This window comes from Sturnira hondurensis, unplaced genomic scaffold (genome assembly GCF_014824575.4).
Source record: "Sturnira hondurensis isolate 20B ecotype Veracruz unplaced genomic scaffold, ASM1482457v3 Scaffold0003693, whole genome shotgun sequence".
NCBI lineage: Eukaryota > Metazoa > Chordata > Mammalia > Chiroptera > Phyllostomidae > Sturnira > Sturnira hondurensis.
In genome coordinates, this window is record NW_028076324.1 from 5,914,140 (window position 1) to 5,940,298 (window position 26,159).

General features: G+C 44.8%; 2 protein-coding genes across 4 annotated transcripts in view; one reads left to right on the top strand and one right to left on the bottom strand.

The window, feature by feature from the left end:
• The window catches only part of ELP3 (elongator acetyltransferase complex subunit 3), a 90,838-nt gene extending 77,476 nt beyond the window's left edge, over positions 1-13,362 (bottom strand). Inside the window, exons 1-3 of the mRNA XM_037042220.1 lie at positions 13,274-13,362; positions 10,141-10,240; positions 5,334-5,472 (exon numbers count right to left, since the gene is read on the bottom strand). Coding sequence (XP_036898115.1) covers positions 5,334-5,472; positions 10,141-10,240; positions 13,274-13,292 — 258 coding nt within the window. The 5' untranslated portion in view covers positions 13,293-13,362. The remainder of the gene's footprint in view (positions 1-5,333; positions 5,473-10,140; positions 10,241-13,273) is intronic.
• A 3,726-nt stretch (positions 13,363-17,088) lies between these two features.
• NUGGC (nuclear GTPase, germinal center associated) overlaps positions 17,089-26,159 on the top strand; it is a 42,096-nt gene continuing 33,025 nt past the window's right edge. For 2 of the 3 annotated variants that reach the window (XM_037042221.1, XM_037042222.1), the window contains exons 1-2: positions 17,089-17,210; positions 23,920-24,007. In XM_037042221.1, the coding sequence (XP_036898116.1) occupies positions 23,965-24,007 (43 nt within the window). In that variant the 5' untranslated portion in view covers positions 17,089-17,210; positions 23,920-23,964. The remainder of the gene's footprint in view (positions 17,211-23,919; positions 24,008-26,159) is intronic. The other variant, XM_037042223.1, reaches the window with a different exon arrangement.

Sequence of the window (26,159 nt, forward strand, 5' to 3'; positions counted from 1 at the left end):
AATGATGGGAACATGTAAAGAAAAATAAGACACAGAAATCAGGTTGAAAGGGCTCCCACTGGTCAAAACTGGGATAATTTGTGCATCAGAATAAATAATGATTGTAACCCACCAAACAGGAAACCATTAATCCATTCATATGAATAAATGAATAAGCGAACTGGAAGTCTGATAAGGAACAGGAGGATATTTACATAGTTTCAAAACACTTCGCCACACAAAACTTAATAAGGAAGTGGAAAAAAGTAACTTCACAGAGGAGAGGCCTGTCGGACACCACCGTGATCACAATGAAGACGCCGGTGAGCAGACAAAGGGAGCTGCGCACCGCCTGGCGAGTGCAGAAAGAATGCAGGATCGCTTCCGCACTGTTCCTGCCAAACATACAGGACCTGAGTCGAATTATGAAGAAACACCTGACTAAGCCGAATTGAGGAACACGCTACAGTATAACTTGCCTGAAATCCTCTTGTGTTAAGGTAATGAAGTCAAGGAAGTAAGAAGTGTCCAGACCGCAGAGACGTGGTAACTAAGTAATGCAACATGTGATTCTAAATTGGGTCGTATAGGTCATTACTGAAACCTGAATGAGGTCTGAGGATTAGGTAAGTTGTGTATCAGTGTGAAATTCCCGATTTTGATGGCTGTACTGTGGCAATGTAAGAAACGTCCTGTGTGTAAGAAACATGCACCGAAGTTTTCAAAGCCGTCACTTTCACAACTAACTCTTTAAATGACTGAGTTGGAAAGTGTTCTTTGTACTGGACTTTCAACTTCCCTGTAAGTTTGTGATTTTCTTTCATAATAAAAATTATTAAAATATAACTTAAATCATAGAGTAATGACCCAGAGAACCCCCAAAATATACTTTCAGATCTGAATTAAAAACTAAGAGTTTGGAACAAATGTTTTTACTTAAAATGAGACAACCACATACACCACTGATGAGGTCAATCTAATTCAACAATGTTTTCTTGAGGGCCGACTAGACAGGCTAGGTTCTGAGCTACGTAGAGCAGGTGGGGCCTGAGACTTCAAAACTATCAATGCATTGCCTCTGCCCTCTAAAATCATACTAGCTAGCAAACCTCCAGGTCATACTGAAATAAGCTGAAAGAAGGTGAAGAGATCAGTCAAAGGACACTCATGAGCCGCCCACGGACACGCACAACGGTGTGGGGACTGTGGAAGTGGGAGGTGGGCTGGGGGGGGGTGAGAAGGGAGCAAGGGGGACAGCTGTAGTAACATAAACAATATTTCTTAAAAGAAACAGGCTATTTCAATACCATGTGTGTGTAGAAAACACTAAAAATGCCCAAAGGAACAAATTGGCCGGGCCGGGGGGTAGTCAGGAAAGCCCTCCCAGGGGGCTGACAACCACGCTGAGCGAGAGCTAACTGAGCTGACAAGGTAGGAGCCAAGGGAGCGATACGCAGTTGTTTCCAAACGTTTGTAAGTAGTAGAACTCTCCTCTCAACTCCATTTCGCTCAGAGCCCCAATTTATAAGAAAGATTAAAAGCAGCAACAGCCCTGGGTGAAGCAGAGATGAGACCTGCTCCCACAGCTTCCCTGTGCTATTCTCCATGGTAGGACTTTTAAGGAACCCTGTGGTTTTGTTTAATATAGTTAAAACATTACTGATAAAGTAGAAAAAGCAATGACTTTGGAGTCAGCCAGAGAGGTGTAGGTGTGACTCTTTTCTCTGCCCCTTACTGTGCATTTTCCAATTTTGGAAAATGAAGGTGATACTTACCTATCTCTCAAAACTGTTCTGAGGATTAAATTAGAAAACATACCAGCACATTGGCTGGTATGTGGCAGGTGGGCAACATATAGTAGTACTGTTGTAATTAATAGTGACCCTACTAATAAAGAATAATAATCATGGTGTTTTAAGCAAAAAACAAGACAACAACAACAAAAAAAAACAATCCCCAAAATACAAACTCGAAATACATCACTGACCTAAATACAAAATGCAAAACTATAAAACTTCTAGAAGATAGCACAGAAGAAAAACCTAGGTGACCTTTGGTTTTGCCATGAGTTTTTACACACAACATCAAAATGCAATCTACATTAAAACTTGGAAGTTCTACTCCAAGAAAGATACTATGGAGAGAACAAAAAGACAAGCCATAGGCAAGACTGGAAGAAAACATTTGTAAAATACTGAAAGGTGTCTCTAATAAAAGACATCTATCTTCAAAATACAAAAAAACTCTACAACCCCCCCACACACACACCCGCCCCCCAAATAACCCAATTAGGAATAGGGTAAAAGAGTTAAACAGACACTCCGACAAAGAAGACAGATAGCAAATAAATATATGAAAATATACTCAATATCATATGGCATTCAGGAATTGCAAATAAGAACAAGACAGCACTACACAGGCCTTACCAGTATGGCCAAAATTCAGAAACAGACAATACCAAAAGCTGACAAGCATGTGGATCAACTAGAAGTCTCATTCACTGTTGATGGGAATGCAAAATGGTACAGACATTTTGACAGTTTTTTGTAAGCTACACATAGTCTTACCATTTGACCCAGCAATCACACTCCTAGGTATTTACCCAACGGAACTGCAAACTTATAGTACACAAAAACCTTCACACAAATATTTATAGCTGCTTTGTTCACAACTGCCAAAAACTGGAAGCAACCAGAATGTCCTTCAATGGGTAAACGAACAAGCTGTGGTATGGACAGTGGGATGTTATTCAGCACTAAAATCAAATGAACTATCAAGCTACTAAAAAGACAACCCTTCCGTGCATATTGCTAAACGAAAGAAGCTGCCCTAAAAGGCTACACACCGCCTGATTCCAACTACATGATGCTCTGGAAAAGGCAAAAGTATGGAGACGGTAAATAGACCAGTGGTTGTCGGAAGTTTGGAGCAGAGGACAGGATGAATAGGAGAGTTTTAAGACAGTGAAGCCATTCCATATGATACATGGCATTATGCATTTGGTAAAACCCACTGAATGCTATGAGTGACCCTAACGTAAAAACTTAGCTTCAGTTAATAATAATGTAGTAACACTGGTTCATCAATTACAACAAATGTACCAAACCAATGTGAGGTATTAACAACAGGGCAATCTGGGAGAAGGACAAGGAAGTTTATGGAAACTCTGTGTACTTTCTGCTCCACTGTTCTGTAAACCTAAGACTACTCCATAAAAAATAAACACAAAAACAAAGCCCCACCAGAGAAGCAGCAGGAGTAGAAGCAGGGAGATTAGGATGCGCAGCAGACAGAGAAGGACAATCAGCTGTGTGCTTGTGAGAGGAAACAGAGCGCCCTGGTGACACTGCAGAAGACAGGTTTGGCGCAGGCATGACAACGGAGACCAGTTAAGAAATGACTGAAATAATCTACACGAGAAATAATAAAAACCAAAGCCTTCGTATCAGTGGTGGTAGAAATGGGTGACACATCTCATGTCTTTTGGAAACTGAGTGAATGGGGGCACTGGGAACTAATGCGGACAGGAAGGATGAATGAGCACGTCTGAGGTCAGTTTGGGTTGGGTTACACTCGAGTGTCTACAGGCAGTGGAAGGAGAGATGTCTACCAGGCAATGTGACGTGAGCCTGCCTTGAAGAGAGTCAGAGCTGGGAGTTAATGAGTAACATCACCACAAAAAGCATGGATTCTTGGAGGCGAGCACAGAAAGAGTAGCCCTCAAAGAAATGAAGCGAGGCAGGAGGAGCAGCAGAGAGCACAGTGTTAGGAAAGCCAAGTGTATCAGGCTGAAAGGTTGCTCAATCTTTGTTGTCCGTAGTGGCAAGCTCATTCATGATGCCCAAACCCCAAATTCGAGACAATCTATAAAGCATATTGTTTAGGGATGTGAAAGTAAATGCCAAGTGATCAGCTAAGAGTTAAAAGTGGCTGCCCTTTGTGGAAAAAGCGGGGAGGTGAGAGGTTTGGAAATACTGGTTTTAAAGAGCCTTTACACTAGGTACAAACAGAATAAAAACACTTGAGTACAAAGGAGAAAAGACCAGGATTGGTGGCACTTAATTAGCCACAAAGGTAATATAACCCAGGAGATATGGCCCCCAAACAAGTTAACACAGCTGCGATCACTAGGAATGTAACACCCTCATTCAAATAAGAGTGACCGTCTTAGAGCACACCAGGGACACAGAATTCAACTCTGGGTTCCACATGTTAAGAGCATCCACATGCTCTCACATTCATCCTTTTCCTCTTAGAGCCCCTACCCTAATCCAGGCTCTGGCCACTTCACGCCTAGGTCAAACCTAGACTACCCTAACTAGTCTTGTTGTCTCCAACCTGCCCTATCTCTTGTATCCAAAGTAATTTTCTGAAAATCTATTTGTTCATACTACTCTTTTTTTCCAAAAACCTTTAGTAGTTCCCTACTGTCCAGTTTCTTTGGTGGACATTTTTTAAGGCCTTTTACAGGTTGACTTCCATCCAATGTCCCGAGTTCTCTCCCAAAAGAATGATCACTTCCAGGCAGTCTGGTGTCCTCACCGGTCCCTGCACACACCACACTTGTCATCTCTATTCTGTGCCCCGGTTCCCTGTGGCCCCGCTCCCATGGCTGGTCAAGCCTGCTCTTCCCTGCTTATATGAGCATCACTCGTGTCAAGCAAGCTCCACTCTCCTGGGCGTCCCCTGGTCCCTTTGACTGAAAGGATGTCTCCATCCTCTGGACTCCATGGCCCTCCCTGTCGTGTCCACCTTGCACAGTTATCATCTACAGAAGGACAGCACCATTAATTACCTTTTGACAGTGCCTCTTTTTTTTTAAAGATTTTATTTATTTATATATCTTTAGAGGGGAAGGAGAGAGGGAGAGAAACATCAATGTATGGTTGCCTTTTGTGCGTCCCCTGCTGGTAGTTGGCCTGCAAAGAACCGGCCTGCAACCTAGGCATCTGCCCTGGCTGGGAATCGAACCGCGGTCGTCTGGTTCGCAGGCCCGCGCTCAATCCACTGAGCTACGCCAGCCAGGGCTTTGACAGTGCCTTTTCTAAACGGCAATTATTTTGAAAACCACAAGCTTAATATGACCAGCAATACCATACCGTCAACATCACCAAGCCTCCATCTATACCTTTAAAGACACAAAACATCATTTATCCTTTTAAGCACAATGAATTCCCCCTCTCTGTGCCCTCCTAGCCTTCTGCACAGGCCTCCACTCCAGCACACACCGCAGCACACAGATTGTATCTGCCTGAATCCCCTCGCCTCCACCTCACGACCTGGGTACTACACGGAGGCAGGGCTTTCTGGCAGAACAGATACACAGCCAACATTAAATGAACTACAGCACTCACCCCACTGGCAGTTCTGATGGGTTTGGCCTTCAACTTGGGGACCAGGACCTTTCGATACTGAGGCGGGACTGCGGCGATGATGTCCACCAGGCGAGGCTGTGCCGAAAGGCCGTATTTGGCAGCTGTCTTCGTTTTCACCCTGAAAGTAAAGCAACTAGCATTATCGAGATCACAATATTTCAAGGACAAGCTACCAAAAGGATAACCTATAAATAACATCATCACTCCCCATCCTTTTACCTGATGACAACAGTGGCTTTAACATCTGTGAACATCAGAGGCCCAGACAGTGACACCATGTAACTCTCGTTCAAAATAGGGACAGAGCTTCAAAGTATTCTACCCTTTTCTCAACCTCAGCACTGCTGCATTTGGAAATATGAATTCCGCTGTGGGGGCCATGCAGTACAACTGGGGGACGTGGAGCAGCACCGTTAGCCTCTACTCACTAGCTCTCCTCTTCCTGCTCAACAACCAAAAACGTCTCCGGACTCTGCCACATGTCTGTGGGGATGGGCGGGTCACAGCTGGCTGCAAACCGCTGTCTTAGACCAAACAAGCAAAGGACAGCCATGGAAAAGTATTTAAAAACTTCTAATACAAAGCACTGTACACACAAGAAAACAGAACATACAAATATACTTTAACAATTATAAAGCAACCACTTGTGCAACCACACTTCAAAAAATAGAAAGAATATGATCAGAATTTCCGAATACCCGTTTGTCCCTTCCTGATTATAACCCTACCCTCACCCCCAGAAGTAACTTTATCCCAACAAATCACTCCTTACACTGTCACCTTAACTTCTCATTTTTAACCCATCTGAAAATATTCTGGGGTGTTTCCATCATTTTTTACAACTGTTAACTGAGTACCTGACGTGTACAAGAGAACACCTAAGGACTTGGTGTGTGAGGAGGTAGAAGGCACAGTCATTTCATGCTCCACGTTTGCAGACAGGCATGAATGAAAATAAATGTGTATGGTAAAGCACATACAACAAGGAGTGCATTGAGCGTTCAAGAGAGTAGTTCAACATGTACTGGGGAGATATTCTTGGAAAACAGGCACAGAAAAAAGAACAGGCTTCAGATATTCCTCACAAACAGGATGGCTTATGTGGAGATGCAAAAACAAAAATACATATCTTTTAAGAAATATGGGTAGCCCAACTTGACAAAAAGCAAAAGATTTTCAATGTAAAGGTACAGAAGTTTAAAAAGTTGGAAGAGTGAATTGAAACCAGACTGAGAGGCCTTACATAACGTGCTGAGGAATCTGCACTTAATTTCATAAGCTGTGGGGATGCACTAAAGTTCCTACACAGTGAAATGACACAATAAAAGATGAGACAAAGGAAAATCAATCCAGCAAGAAACGAAAGGGGACCAACAGCACAAACGGTTGCAGCAGTCTAGACTTCAGTTTAAAGAGACGGAATAGGGAGTTGGCAGTGGAAGTAAACGTGAGAGTCATAAAGAAGACAGAGGAGGCAAACTCCAGACCCTAACTGGACCTAAGGAAAAAGTTTCAAAGATAACACTAGTTTCAAGAGTGGGCGAAGGTTAACGATTAATCAGAGAGGACATCTGAGTAGGAACTGGTTTTAAGGAGGATGCTGGCTTTAGATGTCTAAGTGAAGGAGAATGACAAAAAGGCACAGGAAGTAGAAATGCTCACTAGAAACAAGACTTGTATAATTAGGGACTTCCGCCAAGATGGAGGCATAGGTGGAAACACTGTGCCTTCTCCCACAACCAAGTCTGGATACAACAAAAGTTTTGGTGAACTACCACACACCTAGAGGCCAGAAAACCAAATTATACGGAAGTCCGACAGCTACGAACCGTTCAACGAGGACAGTAAGAGGCAGAACCAGCAGTGGAGCTGGGTCAGCCAGGGCAGATCTAGGAGCACAGGCAGCCCAGAACTAGTCGGGGTGCGGAACAGACTGACCAAGGTCGCACATTCGCGCGCAGTGAGACGGACCACACAGGCCCCAGGGGGCTAACCCAGTGGTGGAGGGCTGACAGCGGTGGCACACCCGCGTGCCGAGGAGCGGGGCGCGTGGCCCTGGTGACGGTGGTGGCTGCAGTGCTGGTGGGGGTCGCGGCGGCGGCGGCGGGCGCTGGAGAGAAGCCATTGTCCCTCTTTGACCCTGCCCCCACATACGACGTCACAACCCAGCGACTGAGTTGCCCTGCTCTGGTGAAAACCTAGGGCTCCATTCCTGCTACTTAACAGGCACAAATAGCCCAAAGGATGGCTCAAGAAGAACTCAAAGTCCCAGAGCCAATAACTCTAAGCGACCAACAGATTGCCAGGCTCTCAGAAGCCCAATTCAAGACACTGTTTATCAGGATGCTAACAAAACTGGTTGATTATGGTCACAGAACTGGTTGATTAGAGGAACATATGAAGGCTAAACTAATTGAAATGAAGGGAGATGTCCAGGAAACCAATAGTGATGGAAAGGAAACTGGGACTCAAATCAATGGAATGGACCAGAAGGAAGAACAAAACATCCCACCAGAAAGGAATGAAGAAATGAGAATTCAAAAAAATGAGGAGAGGCTTAGGAACCTCCAGGACATCTTTAAACGTTCCAACATCCGGATTATAGGGGTACCAGAAGGGGGAAAGAAACAGCCACGAGTGGAAAACGTATTTGAACAAATAATAAAGGAGAACTTCCCCAGTCTGGCAAAGGAAATAGACTTCCAGGAAATCCAGGAAGCTCAGAGAGTGCCAAAGAAGTTGGACCCAAGAAGGAACACACCAAGGCACATCATAATTACATTAGCCAAGACTAAAATGAAGGAGAGAATCCTAGAAGCAGCAAGGGATAAGGGGACAGTCACCTACAAAGGAGTACCCATCAGACTGTCAGCGGATTTCTCAAAAGAGACCTTACAGGCAAGAAGGGGCTGGAAAGAAGTATTCCAAGTCATGAAATCCAAAGACCTACAGCCAAGATTGCTTTATCCAGCAAAACTTTCATTTAGAATGGAAGGACAGATAAAGTGCTTCTCAGATAAGGTCAAGTTCAAGGAGTTCATCATCACCAAGCCCTTATTATATGAAATGCTAAAGGGACTTATATAAGAAAGAGATGATGAAAAATATGAACAGTGAAAGGACAGCAAACTCACAGTTATTAACAACCACACCTAAAACAAAAGCAAACCAAGAGGACAGCTAGATCAGGAGTGGAACCATAGAAATGAAGAACACATGGAGGGTTAGAAACAGGGGGGTGGGAGGGGGAGAAGGGGGGAGAAGGCACAGAAAATAGCATAGATGGTAGGTAGAAAATAGATAGGGGGAGGGTGAGAATAGTAGGGGAAATATAGAACCTAAAGAACTTGAGACACGTGGTTATCAACTAAGGGGGGGAGAAGGGTGGGGGAGGGAGTGTGCGGGTGGAGGGGAATGAAGGGGGGGAATAGAACAACTGTAATGGTATAATCAATAAAATATATTAAAAAAAAGACTTGTATAATTAGCCAACAAAGAGAAAAAACTGCTAAAGACATGCTGTACAAAAAAGATTAAAATACGTCTTCATAGTCAAAAACAACTATTTACTTATTCTTTTAGCAAATGTTTATTAAATAAGCACAATGTTCCAAGGAAGAGGTAAAAGGTTACAGTATCTCAAGCAACAGACAAAAGGGCCAGCACAGGTGATTACATCATTGCCAGCCTGGGGGTAAGGAGAGAACAGTGTCGTTGGGGCAGATTTATAAAGTGAACATACAGTGGAAAATATGGAGGCAGAGATGAAAGACCACTCTTGTCTGAGGGTGTACCAAGCCAAAGCTGAATATGACAGTGAGGAGAAGTGGATGAACATGTCAAGGAAGGAAGGAAGGAAGGAAGGGTGGGTTGGATTACATCAAGGGAGGCTTTCCTGGAAGAGAGGTCCCGCTTCCTCCGAGACTACAGGGAAGAGCAGGGAACAGCAGGGAAGAGCAGGGAAAGGAAGGACCTGAAGTCACGTACCGCAGAAGCACAGTAGCTCTGGAAACAGACAACGTAATTCCAAATCCCAGCTTTGCCCATCACTGGTTATTTGCTCTTGGACAAATTATTTAACCTTTCTGTCTCACAGTACCCATCTGTCAAATGATGATGAGTACCTACCTCATAGTTTTTCAAAGAATCAGCTGAGCTAATATATATAATGCACTACTAACACTGACTGGGATACAGTCAACACCCAGGGGTAGGGCAGGGCTGACAGCTAAATTCTCAAGTAAAACAAAACATAAGATAGGAAACAAGTAGAATTTAATCATTTTGTTTTATTTTTTAAAAGGTTTTATTTACTTACTTTACAGAGAGGGACAGAAAGGGAGAAACAGAGGGGGAGAAACATCAATGTGTGGTTGCCTCCTATGTGCCCCTTGCTGGGGACATGGCTTACAACCCGGGCATGTGCCCTGACTGGGAATTGAACCAGTGACCCTTTGGTTTGCAGGCCAGTGCTCAATCCACTGAGCCATACCAGGCAGGGTAGAATTTAATAATTTTATAAGAGATCTATCTAAGATTAAAACTGACTTCTATTTTATAGATCCACTTAATTATTTTTAAAAGGTTTTATTTATTTTTTAGAGAGAGAGGCAGGGAGGGAGGGAGAAAGAGAGGGAGAGAAACATCAATGTGTGAGAGATACATCGATCAGTTGCCTCTCTCACGCCCCCAATCCAGGCATGTGCTGGGAATTGAACTCGCAACCTTTTGCTTTGCAGGAGGACACCCAACCCACTGAGCTCACACCAGTCAGGGCTCCACTTACTTATTTAGATCAATGTCTCTCCCCTGTTCATGGGCTTCAATTAGTTGTTTAATAACATCTCCTATGGTCAGCATCATTAGCTCAGCAGGGCTGAGATCTCCTGGAAAGATAATATTTAACAATGTAAAAAAAATCACATTATTCAGTAAAGACTTTTTTATTAGCAGTTTTCTTCCCAAAATCATTCCAACCATGCAAATATAGCTCAAGTTCACAAGACGCTAAACCCCTTCTGTTTACAATATGATCACATCTTTTGTATCTTTAAAACATGGCATCACCTATATATGGGGAGAGCTCACTTTAACAGCACATATACCACGAGAATGATAGAGACAAACATGATGAGGAGAAAGAACCTGATTGCACAGGAAAGGCCCCAGTCATTAAAATAGCTTCCCTTTATCTCCAGATTCATAGTTCTATTTACAAATCTGAGTACCTCTGATTCTCAGAACAGAGTGAGACAGAACGGGAATATTTGCCTGTCCCATGAAAATGCTATCAAGGGGTCAAGGTGGAACTCAGACCCTAGGTACCTACAGTAGTATTTAGTTTGTAATAGAAAAGATGTGGGTTTATACTTGTCTAAGGATCTTAATGCACCTCTAAGATATAGTCTGTCCACCATCACAACCCTCTCGTGGCTACTGAGGCCCCCCTTCTCATCTAAAAGGCAACAGCAGAAGCTGACATGTCCTTACACAATCCCATCCCTGCAATCATGGCTGATTCATTCAGGGACCAGCACCTACTCAAGTCAGGCCCATGTGAGCTTTCTCCTCCAGGCAAAAAACACCCGTCTCTCTTCAGCGATGAGAGCTGAGATTTCAGCTTGGGAGCTATGAGCAAGCTAGTGGTCAGTGACAATAAAGTCACTAGGGAGCAGCACTGGTGAGAAGCCCTCTCATTTACTTCATCTCATCTGAAACCTCACAACACCGGAAGGTATATTGGTATCCCACTTTATAGATGTGAAAAACTAAGGCAAGTTAAGATGCCACTGTAAATGTAACAGTTAAAACTCAAATCCAGGTCTTTTCTACACAACTGCCATGGTTTTTTCACTGTACCAAGCTACCAGTAACTTACCGAGACAAGGCTAACACACAAAGATCCAAGAGGGGAAAAAGTCCATCTATAATCAAAGGCTAAATGCTTTCCAAACCGTGTAACTCAGCACTTCAGAGTTCCATGGGCACCTCACGGGCCAGGTAACAGGGGCAGGACCAGTAGTGGAGGCAGAGGAAGGGGGAGAGGATGGAAAGGGAGGGTCTCTTTCTCCATTTCAAACAAAGCAGCTCAGCTTTCACCTGTTTAATATTGAGTTTCTGCAGAAGAATTTATTTGGAGGAGTAAAGAGGACTCAGATGATAAAAATAAAGATTTGAAACCCATCTGTACAGCCCTTTGGCATATCAAGAATTAACTGGAGAAATAAATTGGTAAGAAGAGGCTTCATGGAAGAAAAGTCACAGTGGTCTTTAAGGAAAGAAAGGGCAGCATCTGGACAGGCAAAACAGATGGCAACTGAGAAGGAACAATGCTGGGTAGAGGAATTACCTATCTTTGTACGATGGAGCACTGCCTAACCAGAATACAGGCTTTCTGATGAAGTCCAGTAAAGAATGGATTACAGGGTACATTGGCTACTAGGCAAAGACATTTAAATGGAGTCCAAAAGACAGTGGAGAACTACACATTCCCAAGTTTGGAAGTCAAAAATGAAAGTAATATTTAAAGAAAATATATAGAGAAAAAAATGCAGATACAAAAATGATCCAGAAGGTGAAAAATACATAAAATCTAGATACTAAGTAAAAGGCTCTTGAAAGGCAACATTATAAAAAAACAACAACCAAGTTTTACGTGCAGTAAAAATCTTAGATGACAGGCTTCCTCTGTACCTCCCAAGCCCTACTGGCTGTGTGAAAATGGGAAGATCAATGATTTCTAAGCTCCATTTCTTTACCTGCAAAACTGGGATAATACATACATATCTCACAAGACCATTGTGAGAATCAACTGAAATAACATCTACGGAAGCCAAAGTACTATTTAAATATTAGTTACTGATTAAGGTGGGTTAGGAGGATGGTTGCCAGAATATGAGGAATAAACTGTGTCAAGAGGCAATTTCTAAGACCTAATAGGGTTTGGTGATAGATGAAGTTAAATCGTAAAGCTGTCTGGCCCACCTGAGGAGCAAGTTAGAGGAAGAAGTAACCAATTAATTTGGGGTATGTTGGGTTGGATGGCACAGATAACTGAAGGTAACTAGGACACTTGTTGCTTCAAAGTTCTGCTGTTGATGTCAAGAGGCACAGTACTTAAGATTTTTTAAATGTTATGGTGTTTTTTTTTTGGGGGGGGGGGCAGGTTCACAGCGACAGCCTGACCAACCAGTTCCATGTCCCAAGAATAATTCTGTGCTGGGAAAGTAATTTAACTCTTTGAATCTCAGCTTCATTGGTAAAATAGAGAGGATGTCAACTTCAAAATTATTAGCAAGGCCTCAACAAAAGGTAGTTACTATTTGACTGCGCAAAATAGTGTGCAAAGACTAACACCCGTGAGAAAACATTTGAAATCTGACTCCATCCTGTTGAGAAACTAAAATGGAATTGCTCCAGGCTAACTCCAGAGATAATACAAATGGACAGAACTGTGCCACAGAACTCAAGAATAATTCCGGGTTGTTTTTAACTTACGGCTTGGGGAAAAACAACAACAGGAAAATAAAGAACTCCCCGTGCAATATGTTCTTTAAAAAAAAAACCAACCAAACAAACAAAAAACCCTAACAAATAAGAGTCCGAGAACGAGTTAAATCGACCGACCACGTTAACTACGTGGAGGTCACACCGTGCAATAAAGCTTTTTGTGCTACTTCTGGAAAATACACCAACTGATTGCCAAAATGGAAGAGAGTAGGGTAGGTTGGTTTAAAAAGCACAATAGGTAAAATGAAAAGGCAGAGGCTGGAGCCGATGAAAAGACTGACTCCAGGGGGCGGAACCCTGGATAAGGTAGCGGATTCCCGCGGGAAAAAATGGTTCAGCCCAGGACCGCCCAGGGGTGCGCCCCTTCCCTGGCACCCCAACCCCCTTTTCCTCTTCATCCCTTTACGCACCTTTCCGTTTCTGCCTCATTTCTCCGCCGTCGTACCTGCCGCCACCACCGATAATGTGGCTGCTAAGTTGGACCACGGCGAAAGTTGACAGCCACAAAGCGCCCGGCTTGTCGTAAAACAAAAAAATATGTCGTAAAGCTGCCCGCAGAGGATCGTGCGCGTACGGGCCCGCGCCTCGGTGGCGAGTCGCGGGACCGGAGGAGGCGGGGCAAAGCTTACGACCTGGGGCTTGGGTGTTAAAAGCAGGGCTTGGGTAGAACAGAGATAGGACGAAGCTTTCTTGTAGAGGCTGCGCCAGGAGCTGTGAGTGTGGACGGAGGTCTCTAAAGAAGGGAAAGGAGACTGGGCAGGAACATGTGTGGGAGATCGCGTGAAGACGAGCGTGTTAGTGTCATGAAAACTAAAATCAGAGCCTGGAAGAGATCAGGCAGGAGTCAAGGGACAGTTTGAGGTGCAGGCTTTGACGCCAGTTGGTCACCTTGGTCTCACATAAAAGGCACATGTCATTGATAGCCAGACCTCCAGGTAACCCCCGAAGGACTCATGTATAGAGCCACCTGACATTCATTATCTGGACTACTTACTGGACGTGACCAACCCTTTTGATGCCCATCTTCCAGACCACCTGACAGCCACCATCCTGACTACCTGACACCTCACTGATAACTGTCCTGGACCAACCCCAGGCTAAGATTGCAGGGCCAATAATTCTCAATAAAGTGCTTTTTGCTACAAGAGCTTTAAGCTTTTTTTTTTTTTTTTTTTGGAACATTGCTGGCTTTTTGCCTAGCTGTGATTCTAGTTTACAAACTCTAAGACCCTTGAATAAATCTCGATCATTTATTTTTAGCAAAGCCTCCAGACCTTCTGAGTTCATTCAACAGAGGTCAGAGAAGTGATGGAGTGGTGTGGGGCAAAGTGCCGCTCACAGGAGACCTTATGGGCCATTGTAAAGTCTTTGGCTTTTACTCTAAGTGACATGGGGATCAATTGGAGAGTTTTTAAGCAGAGATATGATATGACTTATAATTTAAAGTATTTCTGTTTGCTGTGTTGAGAATAGACCGTGGGGAGTGGGGAAGAGTAGAGTCTGGGAGAATCATTAGATGGCTATGATCATACCAGGTGAAACTCAAACCTCGATGCACCTTAAAACCACCAGGAGGATAGCGAAAAATCCCAGTGCTCAGATCACATTCCATACCAATGAAGTCAAAATATGAAGGGTGAGAGCCATTAGTATTTTTTAAAGGTCCCTGGGTGATTCCAGTGAGCGGCAACATTGGCAACCACTGAATGAGGTTAGAAATGATTATGATTTGAATCAGTATAGTAAGCAGTGAATGTGGTGAGACGTATTCAGATTCTGACTATATTTTGAAAATTTCAACAAGACTTCCTGACAGATCAAATGTGGGATATGACAGAAAGACAGACATCGACATCAAGTGTGACATCAAAGCTTTTGGATCAAAGAACTAGAACTATGTCATTGCTGCTAGCAGAAATGAAGAAGACGGTAGTGCGATGGGGTTTAAAAGGGATGATAAAGGGGATGATTTGGACATGTGTTTGGGATGCTTAGTGAACAGTAAGGCATGGAAAATGTTGGGGCTGAAGATACCAATTGAGAGTCAGAAGCATAGAGGTGAAATTTAAAGCTGCGAAACAGGGCGAATATGGAAAAGAGAGGGAAGAGACCAAAGACTAAGCTTTGGGTGATCTGTTATTAACAGATTGAGGAGTAACAGCAGAGGAGGCTATGGAAGTGCCTCTGGGGAGGTGGGAAGAAAACTGGAAGAATGTTGTTACCTGGAAGCCAAGTGAAGGAACCGTCTTAAGGAAGAGGCATGGATCCACTGGGTCAAATGCATTTGGTGGGTCAAGTAGGATGAGGATGGCAGATTGACTAGAATCACTGGGGACTTAAAGAGTAGTTTCATGGAATTGTGGAAGTAAAGGCTTGACTAAAGTGGGTTTATGATAAATCAAGAGAAGAGGAAATCAAGAGAGTGAGTTTAGACAATTCTTTGGAGAGGTTTTGCCTACAAGAACCACAGAGAATTGGGGTAGTAGCTGGCAGGGAAGCTGGGGCCAAAGGGAGTGTGTGTTTATTAAAATGGAATAAGTAACAGCAAGTGTGTATGCCTCTGGGAATACTCCAAAGCGGAGTGAAAATTTGATGAATTAAGAGAAGAGAGGAGCCCTGGCCGATGTGGCTCAGTTTTTTGGGCATTGCCCAGCCAAAGTGAAGGGTCACCAGTTCGGTTGCAGGTCAGGGCACATGCCTGGGCTGCAGGTTCGATTCCCCACTTGGGGCCTGTTCCCAGAGGCAACCAATCAATGTTTCACACTCACATCAATGCTTCTCTCTCTCGCTTTCTCCTTCCCTTTCCCTCTCTCTAAAAATGAATAAATAAAACCTTTTTAAAAAAGAGACAGAGAAGAGGGGAAAGAAAATACTCTGCCTAGCCCTGCAGTTGGAGAGAGGGGATGAAATCTGGTACACAAGACAAGGAATTAGCTTCCGATGGGCACGGGGATGGTGAATCTATTAACAAAGTGGAAGGCAGAACATGTGAGTGCGGATGCTGATAGGCAGTTGGGTGTGATGGTGGGGCTCTGGGGATTTTCTCTTTCAATTGCTTCATTATTTCCAGTGAGTGCAATGAAAATTCAGTCTGGTAAGCTTCCCCACACTTGTAACAGACCTAGCATTTGGGTGTCTAAGAGCAAGTATCAGGGAACATCATAAAGAATCCAAGAAGCTTTAAAAATGAGCAAAATTAATTTTTGTTATTAGGTGCCTCTGATAACTGTTGACACAAGAACCAGCCAGTAGAGGGAGAGCTAAGCATGTGGGACATGATTATAAGCATAAGGTGTGATTTTACCCAGAGATAAGAAGATCCAACACTAATGATGGTATTCACATTGGTTTTTCTTTGTTTTAAACTTTATGTTGAGATTTCTATGGTTTTCTGATTAATAAGGCACCTCATCTTGACATAAGTTCAAAGCAATTTTTAAGACCACCGTCTAAATAGCTTTAATTCTTTTTGACCTCTTTGTCTTCTGAATTCTCCCTTTGGACTAAAAACATACCTGCAGTTGCTGAGGGTTATCTAGTAATGACTGAGTCTGCCTTGGAAGGTCAACCACTACCTGAAGTTGAAGTTTAAAAAAAAAACAAATACAGTTGTTTCCCTGTATTTCACACGATTGTTTCAGTGGCCAGACACAGCGAAGTGGAACAGGTTCTACTTTCTTCTCTTCTGGACAGCATTTTATAAATACCCGTTTTGTTTTAAATATAAATATAAAATTTAAATTCCAGAAGGAGTTATTTAAAACTATGTGACTCGTTTCTACAATCCAATAATCCAAATTGTTGATTTGTGGTGAATTTCAAGATTTTGTATCAAGAATCAGTTTTATCTTCATGCCCTCCCATCATCCGTCTCTCCCAATGGTCTTGTATTTGGGGCTGTATGAACCAGTGCTCTGTCTCTTTTAGGGCTGGGGCCTTTTTCCTATAAGCTCAAGTAAGTCATATCCATCGAGATAAGTCTCCCCCTCAAAGAAAGGATGCTGCAGGGTGGAAGCTGCCACCTACTTAAAAAGGAAAAATAACTGATGTCTGTCTGCTTGTGGGAATAGGTAAGAGAAGACTGTAAGATACCCAATTCACATACTGATTAATTTAAATGAAAGGGGGGAAATAGCACGATTCAATTTCGGAGGAAGGAGGTTGTTTGTAAATAGCGCTCTGATGGCAAATCAGTTTCACTTCCGCTTGTACAAATGTGAACTTTGTGACGGTGGCCACACCGGGCTGCCTGCTCCAGCTGGTCCCACAGGTTCTGTGCTAAGGCAGGGAAACTGCCGCTGTCTCCACTGTGGATTCCTGCAGCCCAAGCAGAGAAAGTGACGTCTGGTAAGTTGTTCCTTTTGCGTCATTTATGCTGTAGCTTATGGTTGGTTTTTTTAAAAGGTTGACTTTAGACTTACAGAAAAATTGAGACAATAATACAGGGAGTCCCCATATAACCTACACCCAGTTTCCTCTCTTATGTTAGTATTTGTTATGTATTTGTTACAACGAATGAACCAATATTTATAACATTGTTATTAGCTAAAGGCTCTGCTCTATTCAGATTGTCTTAGTTTTTAGTCACTGTCCTTTGGATGTTCTAGAATCCCATCCAGGATATCCTATCACATATGGTTGTCATATCTCCTTAGGCTCCTTTGGGCTGTGACAGTTTCTTGGACTTCCTTTGTTTTTGATGACCTTGACGGTTCTGAAGAGTGCTGGTCAGGTTTGGAGGACTCACCTCTATTGAGATCTGTCTGAGGTTTTTTTCCCCCATGACTAAACTAGAGTTAGGGTTTTAGGGGAGGTAGAATTAAAGTGCCATTCTCATCACATCTCATCAAAAGGGCATGCTATGACTTGACTTTGTACATGACTTAGGACTGTTGATGTTGACCTTGCTCCCTTGGCTGAGGCAAGTGTTTGTCAGGTTTCTCCACGGGTAAGGTTGCTCGTTCCCTTCCTTTCCATGCTGCCTTCTTTGGAAGGCAATCGCTCTGCACAGCCTGCAAAATTGGAGTGTGTGTGTGTGTGTAAAATTTATTTCTTCTCCCTCTCTTGGTTTTTACAAAATAAGTCATTTCTTGAGGGAAAGTGATTTCTACTTTCTCACTTGCTTAAGTAAATTTAAGGTTGTGTAAAGGCCAATGAACTAGAAGTCAGGGTTGAGTTTGAATTGTACTTAATAAGACAATCTTAGGCAAAGTTGGGGATCATTCCTCTCCAAAGAAAACACAGGTTGCAGGCGTCCTGGGGGCAGCGTTAATATCGTCCTACGCTCCATTAACTTCAGCAGGCTCGGGGGAGCAATGTGAAAGGATTCAAATTCTGATAAAGAACGTTATGAAAACAGCTGCTTATTTTACTCATCTGTTCATCTGGGGGGGGGAGGACGTAGAAAATCACGTCACTCCAGTGCCTCCTCTAACGTATCTGCCGCTGGCGGCTGCGCTGCTGCTGTTGCAGTTCAGCTGACTCGGGTTGTGGAAATAGAACTCTTTCCCCCGGGGGGTTGGCGGGGGGTTGGGGGGGTGGGGGGTGGGGGTGGGGAAGGCCCTTGTTTCACTTTTGCTGCCAAGCTTCTGTGTTTAAATCACTCCTTTGGGACTTACTAGTCCGAAAAGCAATGCAATGCCCAATAAGGTCATTAGGAAATGTTGCCAACACCAAAGCTACCGAAACCTTAAAAAAAGGAGATAAATCCCAGATGTCATCAACATTTCATTATTTTATTAAGAATCTCCTTTTCCTTATTTCATTAAGTCAGTATTCTGTGGAAGGGGATGAGGCTTTATCAAAGACTTTTAAAGGAAATTGGGATAGAAGCCTCAAGGTGATTGGTCACTGGGGACAAGAGTGAGAGGCAGTTCATCAGTTAGGGTGGCATCTGTCCCCCCACAGGAGATAGACTTGGTTCAGGCAAATACTAGTCCCGATTTTTAGTTTAATTGTCTTCACCAAATATTCTGAAAATAAATAACATTTGTTCAGATACTTAAGTGTTTATAGAGCAACTTTGTGTGAAATACTACATTTAAGCCTCACAAGGAACTCTGGATATAGGTGTTTTTATACTCTCTTTCCATATGAGAATAAACCGAGGCTCAGAGAGGTCAGATGATTGGCTCAGTGTTATACTGAGTACTGGAGCAGGATCCTCAAATCCAGGCCTTCTGACTCCAAATTAGGAAAAGCCATCCCTGCGCTACTCACTACCTGGAGTATAAGTCCTGTGTGTCCATGCAACTGGCCATCTTGTCCACTGATGTGTTTCCAGCATCCAGGACAGTGCCTGGTACACAGAGACCCTCAATAAGTGCTTATTGGATGAATGAATGAATGAATGAATGAATGAATACCATGTCTGCCATTATTAATCTTATCATCTAAGACATTTTAAAGATACATATCATTCATTCAACAGGTATTTATTCAGTGCTGACTATGTACCTAGCACTTCTCACATGTATTAAAAATAGGCAGTAAACCGAAGTTGATCAAAATACCCCTTGAAGAATTTAGCTAATTTAAGCATTTTGATTTTTTTCCTCTTAGTGCTGCCTTGGGGTAGGGGTGGATGGAAATGAAAGGAAAGCGAGATGAATGCCGGAGGAGTCGATGGTGTGAGGCACGGGAGGGTGAGATGAGATCCTGACTGAAGGATGTTGGTAATTCCTAATAATTACCACATTCGGTTCTGCATCAGACACAGAACAGATGCAGTGGGAGTGTGATACTCAGCCCCTCCCAAACACACACACACACACACACACACACACACACACACACACTCTGGCTTGTTTTACCTCTGAAGGCTCTGAAGAATTTTCGGGCCGCAGCTTCAGTTTCAGTCTCTAAGTACAATTCTATCGAGTCGCTCTGCTCCCTTCTACTCAACAGCCTTCATTCCCCACAAGCTTCTGTCATACATTTGAAGAAGCGCCCCATCTGTAGACACTGTCCCCTCCACTGTCCCACTCGAGCTCCAGAGGCCTGGTTGAACTAGAACCTACTAGGGGCTGCTTGACGGAATGGAGAGAGCCCTGCACTTGGAACCACTCTGTGGCCTCGGGCCGTTCTTTCCCCTCGCGGGGCCCCAGCGTCCTTATCAATAGGGAAGGGGCACCAGAGTGTTCCTGATGTAATTCCACTGTGTGAGGCTGTTTTCTGTGCTCGCGTGGGAGTAACTACCGCCCATGTGTCACCTCTGTGACGTTATTTTAAGAAAATGGCCCAAAGCAAACACAAACAAAAGACAGAGTGGGAGAGGCATGAATAACTGTCAAAAGTCATAATTATTTAGCAGGAAGCTGGCTCTGTGCAACCTTCCTATATCGAGCTACATATGCACAGAGTCTCATTTAAAAGGCTATTCTTAGGCTGAGGTGCACATGAATTCAAATAAGTACGAACAGCAAAGCTTAAGTGCTAACCACATAGTTGAAGTACAAGTGAAACAAACCACAAATGAAAACCGTGCCTGTGTGAGCCACACGCATGGGCTGTTTTTAATTGCCTCTCCACAGAAACCAAACTTCCACGAAGTTACACCATCATTAACTGCTTCTCTTTGGGGAACGTGAACTCCAACATGATTTGCAGGAGGACTGTGTGCCTGTAAGTTACTTACTCCTCACAGCAAAACCAACCGAAATTCACTCATCTCAGTGGCGCTATTTTCTATTACACAGGAGCCGTAATTATTGGTATAATCTTGGTTTCAACAATAGGTGTCATTTCAGAATAAGAGCTTTAATCTTTTTGGCACCCAACGAAACCCGAGGACCTTCACATTTCAAGGACTAGTTTCATCTTCCATTCACAGGTGGGAAAGCAAAGGCCCAGAGTGATGAAATGCTCAGCGCAAAGCCAGAGCCGACCGGGCGCACTCCCCGGGTTTCCAGCACCCTGCCTTCCGCTGTGCCTTGCTTAGTCACCGTGATGACTGCACCCCGAGTGTCTGCGCCACATTCCCCTTCCCATTAACCCGCTATCTTTGTTTATAGGTGGTTCTTGTTCAGGGCCCAGTATTTACCCTTATTTCATGTTGTCCCCTCAGCCTGTTTGTAAATGATCGATCCCTTTCCATTTTCCAGGGTCTTAGTTTGCCAATCAAATGGTCCCACTCCTGCCAGGTTTTGAACATTGGCAGGGGGATTTAAAGCCCAGTTCACGACCAGCACAATGCAAATAATTTACTTTTTTTTTTAACTTCAAAGGCTCAGTATGGGGCACCACAGACTCTGCGACAGTGGGAGGCCCACGGCTAGGTGGCTCCGTTGCACGCCGCTAAACCCCATCTGACCACAGACGGGCACATGCTGACAGCCCGGGGTGGCCGTCGCATGTGCAGATCCGGTACATAAAGTCCGATTAAACGAAGCTCCTCTGATTCTGAAGGGAGCCCAAACCACTGCCCACATTCCAGAATCTGGTGATTTGGTGAGCCCCTGTGCTTCTGCCCAGCGGCCACTTCTCTGTCCCACGGAGGGCCTTCCTCAGCCTCTGTGTTTGAGTGGTGGTGGCACCGACTCTGGTGACACTGACTCGTTGGTTCCTCCGGGCCTCCTCCCACCCCTCTGTCTCTCCTGGAGCTTCCCTGTTGGAACACAAGTGGTCTCGGAGGTCTGCGGTGGAAGCTTCCACCGGAGGACCACGCATTTTGTTTTGTTCCCAGTGCCCTCTGCGGTGTGATCCTCACATCCCACTGACTGTGGCTCATTGAGCTCCTGTCTTCAGAAAACAACGGGTCTCTTCCCTGGAGGTACTTCTTAGTCCTGCATGGGAGGTGACCGATAGGCATCGCTGTAACTTTGTGCACATCATACTTCATGTACTCTTTTTTCTCCTAACTCACTTAGGCTTTAATGTGATTTAGCAATTCTAACTCAGCATTTCAAACTACGGATTGCTTGGCTCTCTCATGAATTCCAGTGACTGCACAGGGTGGTGCTTCCACTACTAGCTTAACTGGCGAACATTTCAGATAAGAACATAGACTCTTGGATTTGAAGTAGCCTTAAAACTCATGCAGTCCAAGCCAGCGTAAATTCACACTCCTCCAGAAGCAGGAAATTCATGACTTTCTAAGGAAGATCATTCCATTTTGGACAACTCTTGCAACTAGAGAACGTTAGGCCAAAATGTGCTCCCTTGTACCTTCCACCTGGGAGACCTGGTGACCCGCCCTCTTGGGGCCACAGAAAACGTGCATCGTGCCTCTTTCACACGCAGCTTTAAGGTCACATCTTTGAAGACCACTGTGAATCCCTTCCACATCTTTTGCTTTTGCCTGTGTCTTCCTTTCTTCAAGTTAAACATTCCCAGTTCCATTCATCACAGCACTCACTCTTACTGTCGCTTTATCTGCACACCTGCCTATTCCTCTTCTGTTATGCACTTTAAGTCAGGGCTCCAATCATATCAAAAACAAATTTGGTTTCTAAACATCTTTTGGCATAGACTCTTGTGGAAAGCTTTGCATTATTTCATTCACTCAGTCAGCATTTATTTCATTCACTCAGTCAGCATTTATTGTCTATCAAGAAATGCAACATTGAAGCAAATGCAGCCGTGCCCTCAGCCTAGCTCACAGCTCCGAAAGAGGGAGAGACATGAGCATAGTAAGCACTGTCACAGCGGTGTGCTCGGAGCACTGTGACACACCAGGGGAATGACGGGGCATCGGGGCACAGTTTCACTGGGGAAAAGCTGAAACAGGATCTTGAAGAAAGAGTATGAATTCACCAAGAAGGACAGGGGAAGGGTACCCCACAGAGCACGAATGGCATGTGTGAACAAACAGGGGAGTCCCATAGGGTACCCTGTCTTGCAGAGCTGTAAGGAACTGGGGTGGTCTGAGTGGGGAGTGCAAGACAAGGAATGGTGAGATAAGGACCTGAGGCTCAGGACCTCGCACATAGTAGGGGTTTTCACATCCCCTTCAACAACAGCCACCAACTAGAGAAACCATTTGGTCAGTTAATATCCACCAGCAAAACTAACAGCAAGAGGCTCTTTCAACGATGAGTTGTGATCTTCCTTTGGGGTTAATATGTAAACGAGGCCCAGCCTCCCTAACCAACGGCCTACGGGTCTAATGAGGGTTGGCAGACCAGGTGGGGGTTTGCATGTTTCAGAAGGGCTGGCGCCTCTCCGCTCTGAATGGCACAGCTGAGTGATCCACATAGCAACTCAGATACGGGGAGTGAGCACTTTCAGTGCTCCCCACTTCGGTCCCCGAATTCTCCCCTAGGCGTGAAGACAAAGAAGGTCCAGGACCGCATATCCCCACTGGGCCTGCGTGGTGCCCTCTGCTCTTTGTGGGTCCTGTTCTCCCTCCATGCCCAGACCTTCCGTGTCTGCTGGTGGACTGGAGACGGGCTGGATCCGGCACATCTCCTTTTGGATGTGCCGCTCCTTCTCTCCCTGCTGCAGACGCCCCGTGCTCTGGTGCTGCACACAGCTCCCAGTGGGGGTGTCTCTCTGGCTGAAGTGGGGGTGGGGTGTTGAGGAAGATCCGGAGACCCTGGTTACTATACCTCTCCTTCCTCACTCTGTAGCACCCCAAAGCAACTCCAGGGAACCCTAGGAGTACCCAGGGTCCCATCCATCTGTCAGATTCTTGCTCAGACTTACTGGGACTACATTTCACCGGCATGAGGTTCAGGGCTTCCCTGATGTGGGTACCGCTGTCACCAAAGCAGCGAAGCTACATAACCTCAGTTCCACAGTTCTGGTCACTGGAGATCATTTTCATTACAGAATGAGTTGTCTTAAAGATGAATAGAAAGGTCATATCAGTTTAAAGTTCTGTGGCTACAACTAGTACTGAAAACCAATGGTCAAGCATTAATTTCTGTCATATTTAAATTGATACGTAGTGTATAAGGTGTCATGAGGAATTCAAAGATTAGAATGGTCATTGCCCTTTGGGCTTTGGAATCCAGTTGGGGAAACAAAGCATAAGCAGATTCTCTGTTATTTTGGTTTTTTGCTTTTTTCATTTACAATTTCTGCTGTGCCCCCCCTCCTTTGTATGTGTTTTTAGGCTGGTTCCCCAAGTGGATGAAAGCAGGCGTTTACATAACAGGACATGGCGGAAGTGGAGTATTTGGTGGGTCAGGAGCCACACCCAGGTAACGTCCCTGCAACATCCCCGATGAATAAATAGAACCGTTTACCTTTATATGATCAGGGGCAAAGGGTTTGAGACTGTTTAACTACAGTCGTTGCTCCATGCTCTTTATTCAGAAGCTGCTTTCTCGTGATACCTTTTAATTGTGAGTGACAATAAATCATTCACCAACCACTAAACGAGCCTATTCATAACGCAGTGGACTGTCTGACCAGCAATTAAATTTGGGCCCTCCTCCCCTTTAAAAGGGTCAAGAATCATTTCAGTTGTTTTCCCCACAAAGGGAGCTGTAAGGAGAACCACACTGGAGTCCGTGAGGGTGCACCCCCGCAAGTCTGGGTGCAGGGTCCCTGGAGCCAAGGAAGGAGCCTTCCCTAGGAAGATGAGGGGAGTAACCTCGAGGTGCAGAAAACAGCAGTATCATGTCCCTTGTGTTTTGAGAATTGAAGAGGTTTCATGGCAAGGGACACTCTGTTTCCGGGTCAGTTGGGTAGTGGCTACCATGTGAGACATGGCTGGGCACGCAAACCAAAAGAATTGCAACCAGTACCGCGGCTGAACTTGACACGGAGGGAGTGCAGTTGTTCAGCTTGGAAAGATCTACGGCAGTTCCTGGCAAAGGTCTGGACGGACAATGAACGGGTACATCCTGGCTGGGGCCAGGCTCTTCGGGATCAGTTTTCAAAAGTGACAGCTTGTGGCAGCAAGAAGAAACAGCAGCAGCAGCAACAGCAGACTAAAGTTTCGTTCGGGTGGTGCCCCCCACCCCCACTCTGCCCTAGATGACTGTGAAATGCTGGAAAGACCGGGGAGTGCTTGACAGTCACAGGGAATAGTAAGAGATGTGCCAGTTCAGGCCACTGCCTTTCAGTTACAATTTAACGTAAAAATGCTTCCCTTCAATGGTATAGAGCGAAGATAGAATACTCTCTCCTTTTCAGGTGGTTTTTCATTTTGGAAATTGAAGGAAAGGTTTAAAACCCTGCGGCTTTATTTGACTTCTTCACCTTTGTTTTAGTTGAGAAATAAGCTTCCAGTGTTTTGTCAGATTAATGGCCAGGGCTTACAAAGTTGAAGGAAAATTGGGGGGTACGGACCCGTCCCTTGTGTTCCACACATGGCTAAGATTCCAACATTGTTTACACAAGAAACTTCCTGTGTTACAGAGTCCAGATCAAGGCCCGACATCCACGTGCTTTTCTTTGCAGACAGATTGTAGGAACACCCTGGAACCCACTCTGCAGCTGGCCTGCGGGCCTGAGTGGCATATTCTTCTTTGCCTCTTCCTTTCCAGCTCCAGCCATTGAGCCAGCGGCCACTTGGTGTTTAGTTCCAATGCAGTCCTTCGGTTGAGCCAGGATGAATTCTTTGAGTTGAGCTTAACCATGAAGTTAGAATGTCCGAGGTACAAGGGTCTGAAGTGCAAGCTCCTTCAACACCCTGCCACTGTGTGAGCTGCAGCTGCAGCAGAGACCCAGGCTTTGGCAAACACTATACCCCTGCACTGCAACCCACTCAGGGCCATGAGCTGGTTCCAGGACCAGCAGAATCTATGCTGGGACGCAAGGCCGAGCAGAGGGGGAAGGGTGCCTGAGCTATGTGGGAGGCTTCTGTCTGGAGCTCCGTGGTGGAGGCTGGGCCTTGTGCTTGGGTTGCCATCCTGGGTCCCCATGTGAAGGTCCTCCTCTGTGGTCCTTCAGGAAAGACGGTCTCTCCAAGGTCGCACTCAGTTTTGGGGCCTCCTGGCCTTAAGAGTGTTACGACTCTCAGGGAATCGATTCATCTTCCTGTTCACCTCACAGCCAGGTCCGAAGTTCCAGCCAGCTCCAGGAGTACTGGGTCGGGACCAGACCTACTCCTCACCCTGCTCTAACTGCTGAGGGGTGGGGGTGTTTGCTAAAACCAATCCAAAACGTAATGTTTTGGTTATACCTTTTCCCGAGGAATGTGGACCCTCCCAGCCATTTACTTCATAACCAAGGGAAACCACTGAAGTGAAAAAATCTCCACAGAACTACAAAGATCTGCTTCTTGGTGATTTCTGTTCTTGTCTACGTAAGGAAGCAGCTGTGGATGACTTTCAGTGAGGAAGGGGGAAGCATCCCCCAAATTTAATCTCTGAAGGGCCCCCCGTAGTAGAGCAGCCTCCAAAA